The 24517-nt window shown below is 57.5% G+C and overlaps 1 protein-coding gene across 11 annotated transcripts in view; it reads left to right on the forward strand.

Annotated features, from left to right (window-relative positions):
• Window positions 1–24517, forward strand: part of PARP6 (poly(ADP-ribose) polymerase family member 6) — a 52926-nt gene that overhangs the window by 15904 nt on the left and 12505 nt on the right. The window contains exons 3-19 of one of the 11 annotated variants that reach the window (XM_024103994.3): window positions 541–618; window positions 1606–1700; window positions 5189–5249; window positions 6075–6165; window positions 6968–7034; window positions 8809–8958; window positions 9801–9951; window positions 11266–11319; window positions 12322–12417; window positions 13730–13822; window positions 14196–14321; window positions 15077–15142; window positions 15727–15794; window positions 16980–17028; window positions 17540–17649; window positions 19051–19123; window positions 19902–19971. In XM_024103994.3, the coding sequence (XP_023959762.1) occupies window positions 541–618; window positions 1606–1700; window positions 5189–5249; window positions 6075–6165; window positions 6968–7034; window positions 8809–8958; window positions 9801–9951; window positions 11266–11319; window positions 12322–12417; window positions 13730–13822; window positions 14196–14321; window positions 15077–15142; window positions 15727–15794; window positions 16980–17028; window positions 17540–17649; window positions 19051–19123; window positions 19902–19971 (1498 nt within the window). Of the gene's footprint in view, window positions 1–540; window positions 619–1605; window positions 1701–5188; window positions 5250–6074; window positions 6166–6967; window positions 7035–8808; window positions 8959–9800; window positions 9979–11265; window positions 11320–12321; window positions 12418–13729; window positions 13823–14195; window positions 14322–15076; window positions 15143–15726; window positions 15795–16979; window positions 17053–17536; window positions 17650–19050; window positions 19124–19901; window positions 19972–24517 lie in introns of all 11 variants that reach the window. The other 10 variants (XM_005280984.4, XM_008166790.4, XM_008166791.4 and 7 more) reach the window with 10 other exon arrangements.

Genomic DNA, 24517 nt, shown 5'->3' on the forward strand with positions numbered 1-24517 from the left:
ATGTTTGGGGTCATGAAGGAATTTCTCCCTAGGTCAGATTGGCCAAGACCCACGAGTTTTTTTTGCTTTCCTCTGAAGCATGGTCACTTGCAGGTTTATACCAGTGTAAATGGTGGATTCTCTTTAACTTGGAGTCTTTATACCATGATTTGAGGACTTCAGTAACTCTGCTAGAGGTTAGGGGTCTGTCACAGGAGTAGGTGGGTGAGATGCTGTGGCCTGTGATGTGCAGGAGGTCAGACTAGATGATCATTCTTGATGGTCCCTTTTGACCTTAAAGTCTGTCAGTCTATGAACTGTAACCTGGGATACTAGCCCCTCCTCCAAGGGGCTGATGCGAGACTCCACGAATGGCTCTGAGGTGCTCAGATGCTCCGGAGATTAAGGCCATACCAGTACATAGAGAGAGCCCACTTCGGTCCCCTCTGCCCTGGCCTGGCAAACTGACCCTTCTGCTCTGAGCTGGGTGTGAGCGAGATGGCCATGGACCCAAGGCTCCGGCTGTGGCTTGTAAACACTAACAACAGCCTCTTCTCGCAGGACATCAAAGGCCAGTACTGGACTGACGATGATTCGGATGGAGACAATGAGTCGGAGGAATTCCTCTATGGAGTCCAGGTAAGGAGCTGGGTGACCCGCCGGCTGCCCCTGGGGCCATGGTGCAGTGCTGAAACCAGCGTGGCAGAGTTCGAGGACCTCTGCTGTGTGCCAGGGCAGCGTATCCAGTGGGATTGGCATGGGAAACTCGGTGGGGAGTGATGGGAGTGATGTGACCCGTCGGTCCCCTGTGCCCCGGGGAGCCGTGCTCACACACTGCTGGGACCCTGGATTCAAGCTCTCAGCTGGTGCAAACCTATCCAGCTCCACGGACTGACAGCAGCGCCCCAGGACCACTGGCTCCCAGAGCCGCTGAGCGTCTGGCCCTTGGTTAGAGCTGGCAGTGTCCAGGAGGCCGTGTTGTGCCTGTGCCTGTCCCTGTCCTGGGGAGACCCTGGTGGGCAGCTTGGTTGGGAGCACAGCACCCGCCTTTCTGCAAGGGGCCACAGGCATGGAGCCTTTTAGTTCAGCATTTTCCAGGTTCCTGCCAATGGCCCTTCCTGCAGACTGGCAGTGCCCTGGCATCCCTCCACTGGGCGGCAGAGCCCTGGGGGCATGCTGGGGGGTGCTACTGACAGTTCTTCATTAGCGCCCCAGTGCGTCCTGCTGGGCTCTGGTCATAGGTGACTGGGGCGTGGGAACTGCCTCTGCCTTCTCTCCAGGAGAGCGCGCTGGGGTGGCCCCTCCCAGTCGTTCTGACTGCAGCGGACATCAGTGTCTGGAGCTATGACAGTCTCACTGCACGGCTGGGAGGCAGGTGTGGCGATGTCCCTCAGTCCTCCTCCACAGCCCCTGCTGCCAGGAAATCCTGGGCCCCTGCCAGCTCATCTCAAGCCTGAGCTAAACCCTGGCCCCCACCCCCTTCTCCCCTCCCCCCAGCTCTGCCAGTGCACCTCAGTCCCAACCTGCAGCCCCCACTGCTATCTGCCTAGCTGGGGCCCAGCACACTCATGCTGGCTGTAGCCTGTCTGAACTCCCTCCCCTCCCCACTCTGGCGGTGTGTTGCAGGGGACCTGCGCAGCGGATCTGTACCGACACCCGCAGCTGGATGCCGACATTGAGTCGGTGAAGGAGATCTACAGCGAGAACTCTGTGTCCGTCAGGTGCGTAGGGCGGATGAGACTCAGCCCCGGTCAGCAGCTTCCTCCTGGCTGCCCCATGGGGGCTGCACTGACAGCCACTCTCCTCTCTGCACTGGTGAGCAGAGATCACAGCTTGTCCATAGAGGGCAGCACGTTCCCTGCATCTCCTTGCTGGGATGCCAGGATGGGGACTACCCAGAGCCCCTGCCTATGCCTCAGAGATGGGGAGAGGATCCACACTGGGACAAGAATCTGAGCTGCCAGGATGGGAAGGTGCAGAAAACCCGCCTAAAACGCTGATTGGTGCTGGGATCTGCACCCCAAGCTTATACAGGAGCTTGTCGCAAAGGGCTGAGATGGTGCCAGCTTTGCTGTGAACCATGTCCCCTTGGTGAGGGTATGAATGGCCCAATTAGCAGTAGAGACAGGTCCAGGCTGCATTTGGATGGGGGGTTGGTCCGGACCCCTCTCTAGTCAGAGGGAAAAGAGTCATAGCCATGAACAGTCTTCAGATATGTTGAAGGTTATAAAGAGGAGGGTGATCAGTTGTTCTTCGTGTCCGCTCAAGGTAGGACAAGAAGAAATGGGCTTAATCTGCATCGAGATTTAGGTTAGATATTAGGAAGAACTTTCTAAGGATAGTTAAGCTCTGGAGCTTTGTAAGACCAGGCCAGACAAACCCATCAGGGATGGTTGAGGTTTGCTTGGTCCTGCCTCAGGGCTGGAGCTAGGCTGTGGCTCGCCAGGCTGCTGCACCCCAGAGACTCAGGTCCCTCTCCCATTCCCCCTTGCTCTGCGGAGGGGAGTACGTGACTACAGGCCTTGCCATGGAGCAGCTTGCTCCCCCTCCCTATGCTCCTCTGACTGCTAAGTGGGGCTGGGGAGCCAGGGCCATGCCCACCCCTTACCCCGGCTGCCAGCTCTAATCACAGCCCTGGGCTGAGGAGAGCCGTTGGCAGTGCCACGGAGCAGGACTCGGGGCAGTTCTCCTTGCCATGGACTCCTCTGTGCTCTCAGCTCCTCCACTGCCCTGCACGTCAGCCATGCTGCCCGGTGTGGAGGGTGAAAGTCTCACCTTGCATGTGGCCCAGGCACGTGGACAGATCTGCTGGGCATGGGCGGGGGAGGGGAAGAGGGCTGCCTGGTGCCCCCCTGCCCAAGCTGCAAGCCCCTGCAGAACTGAATTTCACTCCCAGGGCGGTGATGCCCAGAGCCATCTGCCTGAATCCTGTCCCTGGCTGTGCAGTGGGGCTGAATCAGCCAGCACCCTCTGGAGCCAGGGGCCTGTGTGGGCAGGAGCTGGCCCTGAGATCACAGCATAGCCCCCTCCCTGAGAGGGGCAGGCACCTGCGGGGAGATGGGAAAGCCACTGAGTGCCAGCCGAGCGGGGCCCCCCCACTTGCCTCCTGCCTAAATACAGGGAACGATGCAGGGGTTCTCGCTCCCCCACTCTGTGAGCAGCAGGAGCCGGGAAGGCTGGAAAAGGGGAGGAGGGAGGGACCAGCCTGGGGAGGCATCATGGCGGCCTGGGGGAGCCTGCTGTTCTTCCCTTGGTGAAGCTGAACAGCAGTTAGGCCAGCGGGGCCATTCGCCCAGGGAGAGCCCCAAACGCTTCTCAAATGCGTCTAACCCAGGGGCCAGGCGCTCAGAGCCGAGCGGGGGGATCCATCAGGACTGTGTGGCTGGGCCGGAGGCCCCCGATTCTGCGAGATTTCCTTCCAGACCTAGTTAGAGTATACAGGGCGTTTCCTATGCGGGGGGAGGTGGGGGAGGCGATGAAAGCAGCATCCCCTGGGGAACAGCCGTTACAAAGGGCCAGTCCCATCTCTGCCTAGAACCTTCTAGCACCTTTCGCTGGCCTAAGTGCCGTGCGGCGCAGGGGGGGCCCATCTCTGTGCTGGGGTGTTGGGGAGGCAGGCGTTATGCCTGACCCAGGCTGGGGAGTCCAGCCAAGTGTGACCGATGTGCTGGGGAGCTGAGCGAAGGCAGAGGCCCAGGAGTGTCAACTGCCATCGATCACTTCAGACTCAGTCCCCCACCCCCGGGGATTGGCCAGGTGGCTTTGGGGAGCACGGCGCACCAGGCCCAGATTTCATGAAGCCCCTTTCCGGGGCAGTAAGGAAGGGAGGTGCTTTGGTTCCCCTGCAGGCATGACCAAGGCCAGGCAAGCTCTGACCTTGTGACTGTCCCTAGCCCCTTCTCTGAGACCTGGAAACCTCCAAGGGGTATGGGTCCTTCAGGAACAGGCATCTCTTCTGGATCGGGATGTCATGAGGAGGGTCAGGCTTGAGCCAGGAGGTTTGGGGGCCAGCACAGATCTGACTTTGGGGTGCTTGGGTGAGGGCTGTGGTTTGGCCCAATATAGAGACTGGAGGTGGGCCTGAACTGAGACCCCTGGGCTTTCGGGTGTGGCTGTGGAGTTTGCACCCTGCCCCCATCTCTAATAGAGACGGGGGCTTGTGCAGTTCAGATCCGGATCTACGAGCTTTGGGGTGGGGGAGAGGGGGGTCAGACCCAGCGTTCCAATTCTCCTCCATGCCGAGTGAACGTGTTTGCTGCTGTTGGGAGAGGTTGAGGCTCTTGGCTCCCATATCAGTCCAGCCTGGAGGCGATTGGCGAGGCCTTGGCCCAGGAACATGCCCCTGCCCATGGGAGCTGTGTGGAGCAGGGGCTGCCTTTTCCTGACGTGTCTGTAGTGCAGGATGGCTCTGATCCCTGAGTGGGGCCCCTAGGTCCTACTGCCATGCAAATACCACCAGCAATCCAGGATGGGATTGTGTCCCATAGGAGCATGGCCAGGATCAGCCAATGGGGGCCTGGCCAGCTGTGCCCCAGAGGGTTGTGGGGGGCTGTGGGCCAGCAGTAACTCGATGGAGGTGAGTAACTGGTTGCTCGCAGAAGGGCTGAGTGGAAGGGCTTTGTGGTCATTATTAATTACTGGGAGCACCTATTGGCCCAGGCCTGGCAGAGAGACCCGGGGTGCTAGGAGCTGTACGGAGAGAACCAATGGACAGACCCTTCCCCAAAGAGCTATGATTTGTGATTTCCTGCTGCATGGGCCAGGCTGGGTCTCGGTGCGGAGTGCAGATGTTTGCTGCTCATCTCAGTGAGAGATCATTGCATCGTTTTCCCACATACCAAACGTGGTGTGAGTGTGCTGTGGGGGCTGTGGGGCCTGTTTGCCATGCGGGGGCTGTGGGGTGTGTGCTGTGGTGGGGCTGTGGAGTATGTGTACGTAGGGGTTCTGTGGTGGGGGGCTGTGCCATGGGGGACTGTGGGGTGTGCCATGGGGGTGCTGCAGCATGTGCTGTGGGAGGCTGTGGTGTGTTTTTGGTACGCCTGTGAACATCCACACTTGTACAGCTGGTTTATAAATCCCCTGCCAGGAGAGGTGGGCTTTCGATGCTCCCGGGCACCGGCTGGTGGATCCGCCCCAAGGAAAAGCTGATCCCAATGGAGCTGAGCATGTGGCTCTGGCCCAGTCCCTAATCCTGCCTGTCTCTTTGCAGAGAATATGGGACCATTGACGACGTGGACATCGACCTCCACGTCAATATCAGCTTCCTGGATGTAAGTGGCACTGGGGCTTTCCGCGGGTGGTTACATGTGCTCCTGGGCCTCATTCCCAGCGGCTGAACAGCCCCATGCACGACCTTCCTGTGTGGGTAGGAGCTGGCGGTCACACCCGCTGCCGCTGGATGGACAGTAGGGTCTCACATTCCCCTGTGACCGCAGAAATCTGATAAAGCTCTACCCAGCCTTGTACAAACACACCCGCTGTTCGGAATGAAAATGCCCCACCTCCAGAGGATTTGCGTTTGCAAAGAGCTTGGGAAATACAAACACGCTCCGTGTTAGATCGTTAAAGTTTCTGGGCTGAATCCAACTGTCCCTACTCAGTGTTTGCTCCCGCCTTACTTGGTGGGCGTAGACGTCTGTTCCCTGCGGAGAATCGGCTCAGGGTCACCGCACAGGCAGAGATGGATAATGAGCAGTTAGTGGCAGGTTTTGTGAGTTACCCAGAGGTTTGGGGGTGCGCAGAAGTGGGAACCCAGAGGTGGGGGTCGGGACGCTTTGAGATCTGACATAGCTCAGTGCAGAAGGGCTGCTGGGGAGCACTCAGCCATAGCAGCAGGGAGACGCGGTAGCTCTCCTGCCAGAGAGGCCAAACCATCACTCTGGAGCACTGACAAGAACAATCGCAGGCCTGTGGCAATGGCCATCAGCACTGTAGCCAGATACCGGGCGCTCTCTGATGCTGCTGCTGGGTGATCGTGCCGATGGGCGACGGGAGCTCAGCCCTTCCCAGGATCAGGCCCTTCTTTGGCTGCCCTCCAGTAAGGAGCGAGAGCCCTCAGCTCTCTCTGCCCTTCCCCAGCTCTGCTCTCTCTGCAGGAGGAGGTGTCGACGGCCTGGAAGGTCCTACGGACCGAACCCATTGTCCTGAGGCTGCGGTTCTCCCTCTCCCAGTATCTGGATGGACCCGGTGAGTGCCAGCCTATGCTGGGGGGACAGAGAGAGCGACAGCAGGGCAGCACCGCACCTTGGCCTCGCAATTCATCCTCTGCCCAGGATTCTGTCCCCTGCCCTGCCCACAAGCCGAGGGCAAGCTAGAGAAGAGGATGATTGGTTGGATGCCCTGCTCTGTAGGGAAAAGCATGGAGAATGCTGAGTCAGATTGGCTCAGGGAAAGGGGGCCTTGAGTCATACGCTGAATAGTCAGGGCAACATGAACAGCCACCAGTAGCCTGTCCAGCATCCCAGCCAAGCAAGAGGGTACCCTGGAGGCAGTGTGGGCTAGTGGCTAGAGCACTGGACTGAGCCTTTGGAGACCTGGGCTCTATTCCGAGCTCTGGCCTGCTGGGTGACCTTGGGCAGGTCACGTCCTCGCTCTGTGCCTCAGTTTCCCCATCTTGTAAAACAGGGATAATGAGGCTGCCCTCCGTTGTAATGTGCTTTGCGACTGACTGAGGAAAGATGCTCTGTAAGAGCTCAGTATTATTATCACTACACTGCAGAATCCATTGGGAAAAATTAAATACGTGATCCGTGGGCCGCAATTATCCCTGGCACAATTCTGCAGGCTCCAGGGGCAGCTTGGTCCATCTGTCCATCTGTGGTGGGGGTGGCCTATGCAAACCTCTCTGGACTATGGAGTTCCCAGTGGCTATTGGGACTCTGTGGAGAGGCACCTGGACCCATTGCATGGGTATCGGCTCGACCCCCTGGTTTGCCCTGGGAGGCGGGGAGCTTGGTATTGATGTTGGCTGACTCTGATCTCTCTGCAGAGCCATCGATCGAGGTTTTCCAGCCGTCTAATAAGGAGGGGTTTGGCTTGGGTCTTCAGCTGAAAAAGTAAGGCCAGTGAGCTTGTCACCAGGACATGCAGTTGGGGCGTCTTCCCCTAGGCCAGTGCGAGGCTGGTGCCAAAAGGGCTAACACGATCTTGGGCTGTATAAACAGGGGAGCCACGAGTAGGAGCAGAGAGGTTACTTTGTCTCTGTATCTGGCACTGGTGTGAGTGCTGCTAGATTCTGGGCCCACAGCTCAAGAAGGATGGTGATACATTGGAGAGGGGTCAGAGAAGAGCCATGAAAAGGATTAAAGGATTAGAAAATAGTGACAGATTCCAGGAGCTCCATCTATTTAGCTTAACAAAGAGAATGTTAAAGGGGGACTTGATGCCAGGCTATAAGAACCTACATGGGAACAAATACTGGCTAAAGGCTCTTACAGTCGAACAGAGAAAGGTGTAACAAGATCCAATGGCTGGAAGTTGAAGCCAGACAGATGCAGCCTGGAAATAAGATGTTCTTTTCTAACAGTGAGAGGAATTGAAACAATTTACCCAGGATCATGGTGGATTCTCCATCCCTGGTGATTTGTAAACCAAGACTGGCTGTTTGTCTACCAGCCCTGCTCTGGTTCACACAGGGGGTAATTCAGGGATCCCTTGACCCAGGTTGTAAGGGAGACCACCATGCAAGATGATCACAATGGTCCCTTCTGGCTTTAGGATGCAGGACTCTGTGAGTGCCTGTTAGTGCAGAAGGGGCAGCTGGGCAGGATGCAGGGGCAGCAGGTTGTATTTATGTTTATTGGTCTGTATTTCTCACAGGCCTTTTTAATGCCGTGAGGAGCCTTAGCCAGGGCTGAAATGCCGTGGGATCTGGACTCCTGGGCTCCCATCTCTCAATGACTCCCTGAGGCCAGAATATTCCATGGGAGACAGACATGAGCACAAAGCCAGGGCACTAGGGTTCCTTTGGATTGCCGAGGGGTTTGCTGGGTGGGAGCCATGGTGCCCTGAGTGACTCGCCAGGGGACGGATGGCACAGGGGATTGGCAAAGGGCTGTGGTGCCATGCACCTCTGGTCAAATCCAGCCCATGCCGAGAGGAGACTGTCATAGAATATCAGGGTTATAAGGGACCTCACGAGATCATCTAGTCCAACCCCCCGTTCAAAGCAGGACCAATCCCCAGACAGATTTTTGCCCCAGATCCCGAAATGGCCCCCTCAAGGATTGAACTCACAACCCTGGGTTTAGCAGGCCAATGCTCAAATCACTGAGCTATCCCTCCCCCCTATCACCATGGAGAGCCATGCGAAATGAGCTGGTGAGCTCCAGTCACTGCCTAGGCCACATGGCCGATGGCACTGACTGGTGCCTTGCTGGAGGAATGGGCGAGTGAGGACATGGGCACCGAACTGTCCACTTAGGCTGTGATCCTGCCTGTTCCCGCAGCTCCGGTTCTCCCCGCTACACCCCTCTTTCTCACAGCCTGCCAAAGCACCTGGCCTGGAGTAACCTCTGCTGCTGGGGCCTTAGACCGCCCCAGGCAGAAGCTGCCAGCTGGGCTGCTCCATGTCACACAGAGGGTCTGGGTCTCCCCTGCCTCCCCCCGTGACACACCCCTATCCTGAGCTGGGAGGTGGTGGCGCAGGGGAGACCCCGGCCCTTTAGGTTTCGTGATGATGCAATGGGAATTAGACGAGGCCCCTGCTCGCCATCAGACCTGACGCCTAGTCACGTTCCAGGTCTGGCGTTTGTGCCCTTCCCTATGGTCTGAGCGCCAGCTGGCTGGCCCCATCCAGCCTCTGAAGTCACTTCTGGCTCTTCTCCCCAGGATCCTGGGAATGTTCACGTCCCAGCAATGGAAACACCTCAGCAATGATTTCCTGAAGACCCAGCAGGAGAAGCGGCACAGCTGGTTCAAGTCAAGTGGCACCATCAAGAAATTCCGAGCAGGCCTCAGCATCTTCTCTCCCATCCCCAAGTAAGGCTCCCGCAGATGCCCTTGGACTGTCTCCGGCCCAGCTCCCTCCCCGAGCATGGTTCTCTCTGAACTATGGTCCCAGGGTCGTCCCCTGTCCCGTCGGTTCCCACTCTGCGTTTACCCTGTCAGTGTGCATGTGGTGGGATTCATCGCCCCCCCCCATGCTGCCTGGTCCTCTCCCATGCCCACACGCTGCCAGGGGAGATTTCATTTGCTGCCTCGTCAGCCCAGGAGCCTCCATGGGCACCGTGCAGGACTGGAGTCACTGCCATGCTCTGTGCTGCAGTTTGCCCCCCTGTGCTGGGGTGTGGCTGGCGCTGTGTTGGTGCTGTCCCTGATGGTGTCAGGTCTGCCTCTGCTGTGGGGTTCGGGATTTCCTGTGCCAGGCAGGCTGTGCCAGGGTGCTAAAGGCCAGTGAACTGTGGACAAAGCTCAGCCATCCCCTCCTTATTGCTTGGGGGGTGGGTAGAGCTCACCAGTGGCTCCCCAGACCCCACAGCCAGTGAGTCTTGCAAGAGGGGGAGGCACACGTTGCCTCGGCGGCACTCCCAGCTCCTCTTGGCCCAGGAGCAAGTGACTGGCACTGGGAGCCTCCACAGGGGTGCCGGGGGCACTGATCACCAGGCCCTGGGGCTGGCACCCTTCTTGCTGCTCTCCCCTGCCCCCCAAGCCAGCACTTTGTGACCCCTGAGCTGTGCTGCTAGCTCTACCTGCGCCAGACTGGCACAGGCCTCCAGATGCCGTGCTGCTCTCCCCTTGCCCATACTGCTTTACTCCCCCCCTTCTCCCTGTGTGCTGGCTCTGGCCCCCTGGTGGGCTCATGGCTCCCTCTGTCTCCCCAGGTCTCCCAGCTTCCCCATCATCCAGGACTCCATGCTGAAGGGCAAACTGGGGGTGCCAGAGCTCCGCGTCAATCGCCTTATGAACCGTTCCATCTCCTGCACCATGAAGAACCCCAAGGTGGAGGTGTTCGGCTACCCCCCCAGCACCCAGGCAGGTGTCGCCCCATTCAACATCCTGGTGGGTTTCCTCTGCATCCCCCTGCCTTGGCTCTGGGTGTGTTTTGCTCACACTGACCCTGGAGTGTGCTCCCCATGCTAATGCTCATGCAGGTTTGCCTCCCCCTCTTCCCCACTTCAGCATCTGAGGGATTCCCCTGGGCACAGGCCAGCTCCCCTGCGCGGTCGCCACACAGCGTGTTGAAACGAGGCCTGTGCAGAATACACTGTGTGTGGCAGCAGAGCTCCTGGCCCTGTTGCAAAGCAGCTGGGCAGCTCCAGCAGATCCTGGTGCCAACAGGGATAACGCCAACCTGGTTTGGCCTGGCACCTGCACCGCCGGGGGCGTACCACCCATTCCTCCAGCTCTCCCGTTCCTCCAGCTCTCGTGCTGTGATAGCAGGTGTTATTGCTTGCCAGCACCCTGCTGTTTGGGAGCTGTGAGTCCTCCCTTCTCGCCAGCGGAGCAGCCAGGCCCTGAGTCAGTGTCCTAATGCACCCTCTTCCTGGGGCATGTCTTCACTGGGAACTCAGCAGCAATGATACGATGGGCCCCTCAGCCGAAGCTGCCTCCTGGAGCGTGGCCGTTCTTCCGCCAAGACACAGGCGCTGGCTTTTCTTTCTCCCCGGGGGATGCTCCACCCTCGCTTCACCCCAGGCCCTGCCCCCCCTCCACCTCTCTCCACCCTCGCCCCACTTCTTCCTGCCTCACTCCATCCTTTCCCTTGAGGCCCCCGCTGCTTTCTGCTCTCTGCCCTCCCCCAAGTGCCTCCACCAGCTGAACAGCTGATTGGAGGCCCCACCAAACAGCCAATTGGCACCATTGCCAATCAGCTGTGGCCGATGGGTGCTGACCACCCGCTATTTTTTTTCCTGGATGCTTCAGCTCCGGAGCACCCAGAGAGTTAGTGCCTATGTGCCAGGACCTCCTCTGGCTTAGCTCCCTAGTTCTCTTTGCCTGAGAGCCGTTCTCCCCTCCCTTCTGCCGAGGGTGGCGCGAAGCAGGGGCAGTTAGCAGAAGAGCTCTGCCCTGGGACGGGGTCTCAGTGCGCCCTGGCACAGTGCCTGCTGAGCCACCCCAGGTGGATGTCACCCCTTGGAAGGGTGCGGTAAGGTACTGGGGTAGATGAGGGGCAGAGCCCAACATCCTCAGTCATCTGGCACGAGGTCCCATGCAGCAAAGGGGAAGGCGAGCACAGAGCCCTCTGGGCTGCTCCCCGCTCTGCCAGCCCACGCTGAGGGGCACGGTGGCCTGTGGGCCAGGAATGGAGGATAACGTGGCTGGGTCTGGTTTGTGTGCCCTCTGCAGGTCGGCGGCCATTGCAAGAACATCCCCACACTGGAGTACGGTTTTCTCGTCCAGGTAAACCACGGTCGCTAACTGGTGACCCCTGAGAATGTGTCGCCTGCCCTCTCCTCCTGCTCGCCCCCCTCCAGCCTGGCCTTTTCACAGGCGGCTGCTGCCCGCTGGGAGAGACCCAGGTGTCCCGGGCCCTAGAGACAGGGCCTTCTTTTTATCGACTCTTGTCTTGGCTAGGAGCGGGGTCAAGCTTAGCTACCAGGAGCCAGCTGGGCCGCCTCAGTTCATTGCCTTTCCCTCATGTGGATGCAGGGTAACGCCTTGAGCTCCATTTTTCCGCTTGACCTTAACTCGGCCGAGCTCCCAGGCGAGACCAGGCCTCAAAGGTCCTGCCTCTGAACCCCTAACGCTCCCCCCAGATCTGTGGGTTGCAGGGCAGCTCTCTACCCTGCCGTGGGCTGGCAGCCTGGGGGCTTTGTTCCTCAGAGCTGAGCCAGCAGGGCTGAGCATTTCCAGGCTGACCGGTTGAGGCCTGGGGCAGGGCGCACTGGTCAGCATTCTTCCATCCAGTGCTGGCTGCTGGGAACCCTCCACCTGAGCCATGGTTCCCACATTAACACAGATATCTGGCCTGACACGCAGCCTCCAGGGAGCGACCTGGCCATGTGTTCAGCCCTGCTCCATGTGGTACACACCTCCAGGGAGCCGTGACGTGACCCTGTCTAAACAGGGCCAGCTCCGCTGTCTTGCACCCACCCACACCTGTTCTGATCCTGCCCCTCGAGTTTAGAGGTGGCCTGGTCCTAGCTCAGACAGAGACTCATCCTGGGGAAAGCTCCATGGGAGGTGGTGAATTCTGCCCAGCCAGGTGCCCAGGCCAGCAGGCGGCACAGGACAGAGAAAGCTCAGTGCTAATAAAGGGCCCAGACCTGCCGTTTGCCCCGGGATGGGAAGTGTTGCCTGGCGTGGAGTATGCTCATCCTGTGGCTCGGTGTGGAGGGGGTGGCTTATGCTGGGGTGTGTGGCCCGGAGATGGTCCTGGCTCACTGCGGCCTGGCTGTGCAGATAATGAAGTATGCGGAGCAGCGGATCCCCACCCTGAATGAGTACTGCGTAGTGTGCGACGAGCAGCACGTCTTCCAGAACGGATCCATGCTCAAGGTACAGAGACCTCCAGGCCAGCCTCCCCAGGAGCACCTTCGTGGTGGGGCTGGTCACCGGGAGGGGCCATGGGGGCAGGTGGAGGCAGGCCAAGTGCTGGTGTCCTTTGGATTGGCTGGCACTGGGAGCACTCCTCATTGCCCCTTTGTGCTGCTGGAGTCAGCAAAGGGTGGAGCCCAGGCAGCTTGGGGTTTTATTAATCTGCCCCAGTAAAGGATGGAAACTGGTAACTTGGAGGTGGGGTAATAAGGCAGGCGAAGAGAAGTGCAGTGATTGGTGGAAGGGGATGTGGGAGGAGCCAGGGCCCTTTAAATTGTGCCCAGTGCCACCCCCCTCATCCCCCAGGGAGTGGGTGCAGAGGGAGGTTTGCCATGGTTCAGAGTGGCTGTATCTGGTGGCAGCCCTCTGGCAGTGCTGTCTTCCCTTGCCCCATGGGCTGCTATGTGCTCCTTCAGCATTGCTCCCTGCCCAGCATCCCGCACCCACAGGCCCCTCTTCACCAATAGCCAGGCCTATGGCGGGGAGTGGGCTTCCCTCCTCCTCCCCCCACCCCCAGCGCAGCAGCTGCATTGTGGTGGTGATGTGTGTGCAGGGGAGCGGAGCGGTACCTGTTCTGCTGCTGCCCCCTGCTGGCTGACTCCTAACTAGCATGGGAGCATTAATCACACACCACTTGGCCCCGCCCAGCTGAAGAGAAGGCAACATCCTTAGGTCTGAATCTTGGGGTGCTGAGCACCCCCACCTCCAGCTGAACTCGAAGGAGCCGGTGGTTGCCTTGTATCTCTTCAAATCTGGCCCAAAGAACCTCAGACTGAGGACTTAGCAACCGAGCACCCAAAGTTAGAGGGCATTCTTGAGAACGCTGGCCTCACTGTACCCAGCCTCAGTTTCCCCACCTGTCATAAGGGGATGGCGCCTCCCAGGGAGAGTGAGCGCTAATGAGGGAACGTGTGCTGAGTGCCTTGGATGGCCGGTGCTGGAGCAAGGAGGTGGCCTGTTGTTGTGACATGCAGCTGTAGCTGCTTCTGTGTACAGGAGCCTCGGAGCCATGCGGGAGCTGCATTGCTGGCTTTGACAGAAACGAAAAATATTCCCAGAATGCACCAGGATCTCTATGGGAACAGGTTCCAGGGGGCAAATGCTGCAGTGTCAGCCCATCTGGGTTGCTAGCATGCCTGGGAGCTGGGGCAGGCTTGCTCCCTGCGGTACCCGCTCCTGGCCAATGGTGAATGACTCCAGTGCTGGGGTCAGTGTGGGAGGCTGGGGCATGGGGCTCTCTCTGACCCCCAGTGTCGCTCTCGTCTCCCTGCAGCCGGCTGTGTGCACGCGGGAGCTGTGCGTCTTCTCCTTCTACACCCTGGGGGTGATGTCTGGCGCGGCAGAGGAGGTGGCCACGGGAGCAGAGGTACCAGCGCCGAGCGGAGGACATCAGCAGGGGGCACAGGCAGAGAGTTGGGGGGCGGGAAACTCTGCGCCCGGGGGAGAGCTGTTAGGGAAGGAGCAGAGTGATGGTGCCGCAGCAATGCCATGGCAGGTGAGAGTCCCTTGGAGCGCCTGCTCCCCTGACAGCCCAGAGCGGTGCTGAGCTGATCATCTCGCCCTGACTCGGACAGACCGGATACCTCCCCGCCCCTGATCAGGGCCCTGCTTCCTGGCAGCTGCTGGCTCCGGCGGCCCAGAGGTCCAGGGCTGTATCTCACGTCAGGGCCTGATCTCGTGCTGGTGCAGTGGCGCTTCCTTCCTTCCTCCTCCTCTCAGTCACGCTCTCCCCGGCCCAGGTGGTGGACCTGCTTGTGGCCATGTGCCGGGCTGCCCTGGAGTCCCCGCGCAAGAGCATCATCTTCGAGCCGTATCCCTCCGTGGTGGACCCCAGCGATCCCAAAACACTTGCCTTTAACCCTAAGGTAAGCGCCTCATCCCACTGCTGCGAGCAGGGCCCTGGGCCGCTCCTGAGACCACGGCGGTGAGCTCCACCTGGGGGCGGGACTCCCGCTTGGGAGGGTCACTGAGCCGGGGTGTGGCAGCCTGTCCCTTCTCGCTACAGACCCAGCTGCTGCCGCCTGAGGCGGGGGAGATGCCGATCGCTCTCCTGGGGCTGGGCTGGCTCGGCAGGACCTCGTGTTGCTGTCAGTCAAGAAGGCAGTGGTGATCCCAGGCCATTTAAACCCAGACATTTCCAGGTGTGACTACGCTCCAGGGGGAGGAGATGCTACCTGAGCTGGGAGACAGACGTCCTCCTCCCGCCCATTGGGTCCAGGGAGTGGGGCGACTCTGCTCAGGTGCAGGAGTTGGACAGAGGGACGAAGGAATTGCCAGAGCAGATCTGAACAGAGCCCAGGCTCCTGTCTCTGACAGCCACCAGCATCAGTGCTACCAGCCTGCTGTGGCCCAAAGCCAGACTCCTGAGCACCCCTGTGTGAATGGGCGGGGATGGCATCTGATCTGCCTCCCACTCACCCTGTGGCTGCAGTGCAGTTCCGATTTGCATTGACACAATGAGGTGGTGAGGCCAGGGGTTCCCTCCACAGGACTGCAGGCTCCCTGGAGAGCTCAGACCCCTGGCATCAGGCTGGTGGGGGGATGGGCAGGAAGGACAGGCCAGGTATGTGCCTGTGTGTGCTGTGCCTGACAGCTGTCTCTTTCCATTCCCACGCCACAGAAGAAGAACTATGAGCGTCTGCAGAAGGCCCTGGACAGTGTGATGTCAATCCGGGAAATGACCCAGGTACGGTAGCCTGTGCTGCCATCGCTGGGTCTGGCCTCAGGGCAGACCCAAAATCCAGGCCCCTCTCTGATTCTCTCAGCCCATCCTGCCCCTCCACCCTCACCCAACGGGGTGGCTGCTTGTGTCCCATTGCTGCAGAGGAGGTGACATTCTTGACGTTCATTATTACTCATAGGCCCACTGCACTAGAGGTCCCAACCGAGATCCAGGCCCCAGTGTGCTAGGTGCTGCACAGCCCCAGAGGAAGAGCCAGGCTCTTTCCTGAAGAGCTAACAGAGACATGACATCTCCAAGGTCAGGGCCAGGGCTGGGAGTACAGCCTGCTTCTCCTGAGCCCCAGGCCAGAGTCCCAGCCCCTAGTGAGCCAGCGTCCTAGCCACAGGGCACCACTGGTGAGCCAGGTTCGCTTTCCTTTGTCACCCTCCTCTCCCTGTGGAAGGACGCGGGCTGCAGATGCTGGTGATGGAAACCCCAGTGCCCTTGGCGCTCCGACTCAGTTATGTGACTTTCTGACCGAGATGCGCTCCGAGGTGCCCCGTGTCCTGTGCCAGGCCCCAGCATTAGTGCTGCCCTGTTCTTTGCAGGGCTCGTATCTGGAAATCAAGAAGCAGATGGACAAGCTGGACCCTCTGGCACACCCTCTCCTGCAATGGTAAGTGCTCCATGTCCTGCTGGGCTGTGGGAGGGTTGGGGCAGAGGTGGGCAAGGGTCTCATAGGATGGATGAGATGCCAGGGGATAAAAGCACCGGCTCACTGAGGGGACCCAGTTACGCTCTCCCCGGGATGAGCAATCTGGGAACAGTGAGGGTTTGAGCTTCCCAGGCAGCACAGAGGCACAGTCCCCAGGGCACGGAGTGTCAGCCCCTATGGTTATTAATGTGTAGAAGCATGACCATCTCTCTGGGCCAATATTAGATGTACTGCCCAGCCTCTGGTTCCCCCGTGCCACCATGAGTGGCTAAAAGCTGTGCTGCTTCTCATACAAACAGCCTCTGCTTGGCCCACTAGGGTAGCATGGGTCCCACGGGGGGTGGATGGGTTGGAATTTTGTCATCCTCTCTGGCCCATTGCCAGACACAGAGGCACCAATCCTGAAGGGCTGGAGGAGCCGTGATATCTGCGGATTGGGTGCTGGTTTGAATTGCTTGTGAGCCTTGAAAGGCAACAGTTGAGAGGAAACACTTGTTCTCCCTGAGATCATGTGGCACAGCTGGTTTGTTTTTCTTTTTTTCTGAAGCTTTCAGGACACCACACTGGATGGGCGGGGGTCTGACCTGCCAGGGCAGGGGGCGGGACACCACACTGGATGGGCGGGGGTCTGACCTGCTAGGGCAGGGGGCGGGACACCACGCTGGATGAGCTGGGGTCTGACCTGCCAGGGCAGGGGGCGGGACACCACGCTGGATGAGCTGGGGTCTGACCTGCCAGGGCAGGGGGCGGGACACCACACTGGATGGGCGGGGGTCTGACCTGCTAGGGCAGGGGGCGGGACACCACGCTGGATGAGCTGGGGTCTGATCTGCCAGGGCAGGGGGCGGGACACCACGCTGGATGAGCTGGGGTCTGACCTGCCAGGGCAGGGGGCGGGACACCACACTGGATGGGCGGGGGTCTGACCTGCCAGGGCAGGGGGTGGAATGCCATGCTGGATGGGCGGGGTCTGATCTGCCAGGACAGGGGGTGGGACGCCACGCTGGATGGGCTGGGGTCTGATTCAATATGTGAAGAGTGTGGACTGGTCTGATCTAAGATCTGATCTGGTCTGATCCTAACTGGGCCAATGGCTGATCTGGCAGGATAACCCCGCAGTTCTAATGGCCTCTTTCCCCTCCCTAGGATAATCTCCAGTAACAGATCTCACATTGTCAAGCTGCCTCTCAGCAGGGTACGTGGCCGCCCCCCTTTCAGGGTACGAGCTCCTTCCTTTTGGGTCAGGCTGGCTGCGTGCCACCATACTGCTCCCTCCTGCATGCCCAGTGAGTGCAGCCCTGCTCCGTATTGCCACAGTGGGCCGGAGCTTCCCCAACCCCCAGTTCCCAGCACGGCTCCCCGGCCCATGTACACTTGCTCCTAGGTCACTGGTAACAGCCTGAAGGCCCTGCCGAGAGGGACTGGGCTGGGAAGGTGAAAGTCTCCATCTGTGGTCATCGCTAGCCACTCAGGGAGCAGCCTTGGTTTGCTTCCACCCCACCAGTCACTGCCTGGCACCCAGCGTCCCTGAGGTGTGGAGGGGTCTGCACTATTGGGCCCTGCACTGGCTCCTGGAGACAGTGGTGCGGTTGGGATGGGGGTTCAGCGCTGGGGACCGACTTCCCTGCATGATCTCTCTCTCTTTTATCTCTCTCTTGCTCGCTCGCTCCCTCCCCTTTTTGCTGGTCTGTTTCCCTTGGTAGCAGCTGAAATTCATGCACACCTCACACCAGTTCCTCCTGCTGAGCAGCCCCCCAGCCAAGGAAGCCCGGTTCCGCACAGCCAAGAAACTCTACGGGAGCACCTTCGCTTTTCAGTGAGTCTGCGGTGGGATGGGGCCCTTCCCCTTGGGGCAGCTCCCCGCTGCTTCTTCCTGGGGGCTCCAAACTGGCTGGCGCTGCCGCCCCGGGTTCTCCTTCACTGCAGCATGTCGGGAGAATCCCTGCAGTGGGGCCTGTCCCTGTCTGGTAGCAATGCCCTGGGGGTGCTAGTGCACAGAGAGAGCAAGCCAAGCCCCTGCTGCAGCAGCTGAACCAGGTACCCAGCCAGGCGAGAGGGTCAGTGTACCTGGGGGAGAACTCTGGCTACAGGCAGGCTGGGGGAATGGGGTTGCTGCTAGATAAGGAAACTTAGGCCCCGATCCAAAGCCCATTGGAGTCAATGGAAAGACCCCCATTGGGCTTTGGATTGGGCCCTGCGAGCCCGCCTGGCAGTGGAATGGTGGTGCTGTGTGCTAGGGAGGGGAAGGACCCTCTGGGTCAGATCAGAACCAGCTCAATCCATTGCCCAGAACAGGGACTCCAGCCCCAAAGGGGCTGGCAGCTGACAGGGACCAGCTAACTTGCATTATTTCCTTATTCTGGGAGGGCAGAGGCGCGGCCAGGCCCAGACGGAGCAGTAAGGGCTGCTCTCCTGAGAATCCCAGCCTACTGCCTCAAAGCCCAGAAGTGCAGAAGGATCTAAACTTACTTGCACTAAGCAGGACCTTCCTGGGGCTGCCCGGCTAAGTCCGTGTTGTGTGGGCATGGCACAGCTGGGCATTCTGGGGCACCGCAGGGCTGATGAGGAGCCCTGGGAGGCTGCCTGCATCCCCAGGGTGTGTGAGTAGGGAGCTCCTTGGGAAGGGCTGCTGGCTGGGACTGCCGAACCTCTGTCTTCATTCTGCCTGGCCCGCCATCCTGCCAGAGGCCCAGGGCCATTCAGAAGGGGAGGCTGGACGTGCCCCAGCACAGGAGAGAGTTCTTGGGACTTTACAAAGCCGCACCAGCCCTAGGGGAGGGTGTATCTGTGGGTCTGACTGCCCTGGAGCAGGAGGTTTGAGTCCAGCTGGCATGGACATAGCCAGGCATAATGGGAGGGGCTAGCCGCCCTAGGTATGTGGCTAGGCTCGCTCCTGGGATTGTCCTCGGGGCGGCCAGCCCCTCCTGGTGCCCGCACTGCCACAGACACGGTGGCGTTTAGCGCTCGCGTGGGCGTCTGTTCCAGCCGGAAGTTCCACCTCTGGCCTTGCCATCCCGGGTGTGGGTGTGTGGGAGAGAGGGAGGCCGGGGCGGGTGCTGGTCTGGTAGCAAGGGAGTGGCTGGCTGTGTGTGTGCTAGGTGCCAGTGAAGGAGTGGAGGGCGGGTGCGTGAGGGGACACGTGTGAGCAGGGGCGCATGCAGGATGGCAGTGCTGGGCAGGGCTGTGTGCCTGACGTGCTGGTTCCTTGCTCTTGCAGTGGATCTCACATTGAGAACTGGCATTCCATCCTACGCAACGGGCTGGTCAATGCGTCCTACACCAAACTGCAGGTAACTGCCTGGTGCCAGCCCTCTGCCAGCGTGCTGACCACATGGGCTGGGTGTGGCCACATGCAGGTGACCTAGGCTCTCCTGGGCATTGAGCAAGCCAGTGGGTCTGAGGTCTGGGCTCTGGCCTGGCTGGCATTAAAACAGAGCCCAGCTTTGTGGGGCGAGATTAACCCCTGCAGTGCTGGGCTGCAGTGAGCACCAGCAGCAAAGTCTCCCATCAGCAGGGTGTGCCCGCGAGAGACGTGTCCGAGGGCTCCCAGGGCAGTGGATTTTCACTGACAACCCAGCTGGGGAGGGTCCCAAACCCAAGTCCATGCCCTCTCCTCTTCTCACTGCAGCTCAGCTCAGCTCCCAGCAGCCGACTCTCCCAAACCCGCCCCACTCCCAGCAGTGCCCAGGCACTGGATCTGCAGGCTCAGCTGCTCCTGAGTGGGACAAGCAGACAGAAAAGTAGTTGGACAGACTGACTGGTGGGAGATGGGGGGAGACGGCTAGACAGCATGCAGGAGAGGGGCCTGCAGCGTGGGGCAGATGGACAGACCAACAGGCGGGGGAGGTGCTGGCAGCGTGGGGTGGATGGACAGACCGACAGGCAGAGGAAGGGTCTGCAGCCTGGGGCGGATGGACAGACTGACTAGCGGGGGAGGGCCTGCAGTCTGGCCAGGCTGTGCCCTGTTGGTTTCTCCCCGCCCTGGCCCTGGGCTGGTGGATGCGGCACCCCCTGGGTACATGCTCACACCCTCTGCCTGTGTTGCTCACGCTGGTGTTTTCCTGCAAGCTGCATGGAGCAGCCTATGGCAAAGGCATCTATCTGAGCCCCATCTCCAGTATTTCCTTTGGATACTCAGGTAAGAGGCTCTCCTCTCTCCCCGTCTGTCTGTGCACCCCATGGCCCTGGAGAACTACACGTTCCCCTCCATGTCCTGTTGCAAACCCAGCCTGGGAGGGATGCTGCTGGGCTGGGGCAGTTCTGGGCGCCCTGTGGAAAGGGCTCATGCCAGTTGCACACCGCTCAGGCTGGGAGAAGCACGTGCAAACAGCATTTTCCAGAAGCCATGTGTATTAGGGAAGGAGAATGCGGCTCCCAGGGACAGTTCTGAGCAGGGTTTCCCACGTGGGTCGGCCTGCACAGCCTGCCCTCCGGGGCTCTGGTCTGCGCACTGGGCTGGGCTTGATGCGAGGCTTATCTGCACATGTTGCTTCCAGCCAGAGCTGTGTGTGACTGGCATGGGTGCCCCCAGACCCTGCTCCTCTGTCACCCCTGTGCTCCAGGCTGTCCCCCTCAGGGCTATTGCCAAGAACAGCTCCATCCAGGGTGGCTGGGCAGGGTGTGCCGGTGGCATGGAGGCAGGTTTAAATTGTAGGGGAGCTGGTCCTGTGGCCTCCTGGGATTAACCCTTGCTCATGCTTGCCTTCTCAGAGACACGTCTGCTTAGTGGCGCCAGCATGCCTGCTTTGTGGTGTGTTTGTGTGTGTGCCCGTCTCAGCTATGGCAATCCCCATGCATCGCACGGCTCCCTCATTCTCCCCTCCCCACCTCTCTCTCTGTAACATGCCCTGGGATGTACCCACAGCCATTGGCCGGGAGTGCCAGATCCTGCCTCGGTCTGACGGGGCGATGGGTCTTCTCTGATGGGAAGTCCCTGGCTACGTGGATATCTGCTGTCACAGACAGGTACAGTCAGGAAGGTGACTCTGCCAGCCTGGGGCGGAGTGGGTGGGTGGGCGGGTCCTGGTTCTTCTCCAGCATTGCGTGACACTGATTATGAGAAGCAGCCTCCCATGCCTGCAGTCTGGAAGGTGCCATCAATGTCTCAGGAACGGATGGACAATGAATGTCTCTCTGCAAAGTGTCTGCTTCCTGGGGGAAGCTTTGATTTTTCATCCAAAACCCGAATACCCTCTGGAAGCTGTAGTTCAGGCACCTCATGTCCCCTTTCTCCTCTCTGGGCCAGGCTCCCCAGCTAGATTTTATTTCTCATGATGCATCACCCACCTCTCCAAGAGGGGAGACTGTGGTGAACCATGGGAGATGTAGTCTGACCAGGGGGTTTAGCCCATAGAACATAAGTAGGGCCATACTGGGTCAGACCAAAGGTCCATCTTACCCAGTATCCTGTCTTAGGACAGTGGCCAATGCCAGGTGCTTCAGAGGGAATGAACAGAACAGAGCAATTATCAAGTGATCCATCTCCTGTCGTCCAGTCCCAGCTTCTGGCAGTCAGAGGTTTAAGGATGTCCAGAGCATGGGGTTGAGTCTCTGGCCATCTTGGCTGATAGCCATTGAGGGATCTGTCCTCCATGAACATATTTAATTCTTTTCTGAATCTAGTTATTGTTTTGGCCTTCACAGCATCCCCTGGTAATGAGATCCACAGGCTGATTGTGGGTTGTGTGAAGAAATACTTCCTTATGTTTGTTTTAAACTATTACCTATTAATTTCATTGGGGCACCCCTGGTTTGTGCGTTATGTGATGGGATAAATAACACTTCCCTATTCGCTTTCTCCACACCAGTCATGATTTTGTAGACTCTATCATATCCTCCCTTAGTTGTCTCTTTTCTAAGAGGAAGAGTCCCATTTTTTTAATCTCTCCTCAAATGGAAGCTTGTCCACACCCCTAATAATTTTTGTTGCCCTTCTCTGTACCATTCCCAATTCTAATACTCCTTGTTTGAGGGGTGATCAGAACTTCAAGCAGTATTCACTGTGTGGACATACCATGGATTCATATAGTGGCATTATGATATTTTCTGTTTTTTATCTATCCCTTTCTTAATAGTTCCTAACATTGGGTTAGCTTTTGTGACTGCCACTGCACGTTGAGCAGATGTTTTCAGACAACTATCCTCAAAAACGCCAAGATCTCTGTCTTGAGTGGTAACAACTAATTTAGACCCCGGCATTTTGTATCCATAGCTGGGATTATTTTTTTCCAATGTACATTACTTCACACTTATCAATATTGAATTTCATCTACCATTTTGTTACCCAATCCCCCAGTTTTGTGAGATCCCTTTGTAACTCTTTGCTGTCAGCTTTGGACTTAACTCTCTTGAGTAATTTTGTATCATCTGAAAATTTTGCCACCTCACTGTTTACCCCTTTTTCCAGATAATTTATGAATATGTTGAACAGCACTGGTCCCAGTACAGACCCCTAGGGGACACCACTATTTACCTCTCTCCATTCTGAAAACTGACCATTTATTCCCTACCCTTTGTTTCCTATCTTTTAACCAGTTATTGATCCATGAAAGGACCTTCCCTCTTATCCCATGACTGCTTAGTTTGCCTAACAGCCTTTGGTGTGGGACCTTGTCAAAGACTTTCTGAAAGTCTAAGAAAACTATACCGACTGGATCATATACTTGTTGACTCCCCTCAAAGAATTGTAATAGATTGGTGAGGCATGATTTCCTTCTACAAAAATTGTGTTGACTTTTCCCCAACATATCATGTTTATGTATCTGATAATTCTCTTCTTTACTACAGTTTCAACCAATTTGTCTGGTACTGAAGTTGGGCTTATCAGCCTGTACTTGCCAGGATCACCTCTGCGGCCTTTTAAAAAAAATCAGCATTACATTAGCTATCCTCCAGTCGTCTGGTACAGAGGCTGATTTAAGCAATAGGTTACATACCACAGATATTAATTCTGTGATTTCATATATGAGTTCCTTCAGAACTCTTGGGTGAATACCAGCTGGTCCTGGTGACTTATTACTGTTTAATTTAGCTATTTATTCCAAAACCTCCTCTATTGACACCTCAGTCTGAGATGGTTCCTCAAAATGGCTCAGGTGTGGGGATCTCCCTCACATCCTCTGCAGTGAAAACTGATGCAAAGAATTCATTTAGCTTCTCTTCAATGGCCTTGTCTTCCTTGAGTGCTCATTTAGTCCTCAATCATCCAGTGTCCTCATTGATTATTTGGCAGGCTTCCTGCTTCTGCGGTGCTTAAAAAAATTGCTGTTAGTTTTTGTGTCTTTAGCTTGTTGCTCTTCAGTCTTTCTTAGTCTGTCTTAATATGCTTTTACACTTGACTTGCCAGAGTTTATGCTCTGTTTTATTTTCCTCACTAGGATTTGACTTCCAATTTTTAAAGGATACCTTTTTACCCCAACCACCTCTTTTACTCAGCTCTTTAGCCATCGCAGCATGTGTTTTGTTCTCTTACTGTTCTGTTATATTTGGGGTATACATTTAGTCTGAACCTCTGTCATGGTGTTTTAAAATAGTGTCTATGCAGTTTGCAGGCATTTCCCCCTTAAGACTGTCCCTTTTAATTTCCATTTAATGAACTTCCTCCTTTTTGTACAGTTCCCCTTTTTGAAGTAAAGTGTGAATGGGGCGGGTTTCTGTGGCATTTCCCCCCCTCCAAAGATATTACATTATGGTCCCTATTACTGAGTGGTTCAGCTGCATTCACCTCTTGGACCAGACTCTGTGCTCCACTTAACAGAAGAAGAACATGAAGCAGCTGAACTACAACTGCTATGGGCACCACAGCAGCATTTCCATACTGAACTCGTTCGCTTTCAGTTTCCCATTTTTCAGAGAAATATCAACATTTCCCATGGAAAATTTGGACAAACTTGTTTAATTTGTGTAGAAATTTGCCATAGAGAAATAACCTGTTTTCCAACTAGCTTTAATTAACATACTTCCCCCGATGTGTCTGCCAGGGCACCCAGCTTCCCGGCTGGCCCAGTTCCCTCAGCCATTGCATCAGCACAGTAAGAAACCCGATGCAAACTGGGAGCCCAGTCCTGCCTCCCTTGCGTATCTGAAGCTTTTATTGGCTTCAGTGAGGACTAGGGGCCTCGTCTCTTAGCCCATCACCTCTCAGGCCTTTCCCATGCTGGGGCTTGCTTGATTTATTTGATCTGCAAAAGTCTCTCCACAGGAACTCTGAAAATCTGGCTTTATCTCTTCAAAAGAGCTCAGGCCCAGATTTCCAGTGCTTGGAACCCTTCACCGGGGCCAGATTTCCCAGAGAGCCCTGCACCTGCCGTACTCAGTGGGCAAAGCCCCTAAGCACATCGGGCCAGTCATTTTGGTGCCTCTCTGGGAGCGGTGTTGGAAATTCCAGTCAGAGCACCCTTCCAGCCCTGGTAAGCAGGAAAAGGCCAATCGATTGTCCGCCTGCATTTCCCGGGGCCGGGGTGAGATTGGCCCCTGTGGTAAGTGCCCTTGTGTCTAGTCCAGCCTAGCATTATATCAGCTGCTGCCTGTGCATTATAGAGCAGTGCCTCTTGAAAGCCCCTGGCTGCACTGTGTAGAGAGACATCCTGCCTGGGGAATGAATGACTGTAGTGCCTCGAGGGTACTGTCATGACTTGGTGATAGGCATGGTATGAACACCTAGAGCGGGGGTAGCCTGGGGTCAT

Source organism: Chrysemys picta, chromosome 10 (assembly GCF_011386835.1).
Source record: "Chrysemys picta bellii isolate R12L10 chromosome 10, ASM1138683v2, whole genome shotgun sequence".
In the NCBI taxonomy this organism is placed as follows: domain Eukaryota; kingdom Metazoa; phylum Chordata; order Testudines; family Emydidae; genus Chrysemys; species Chrysemys picta.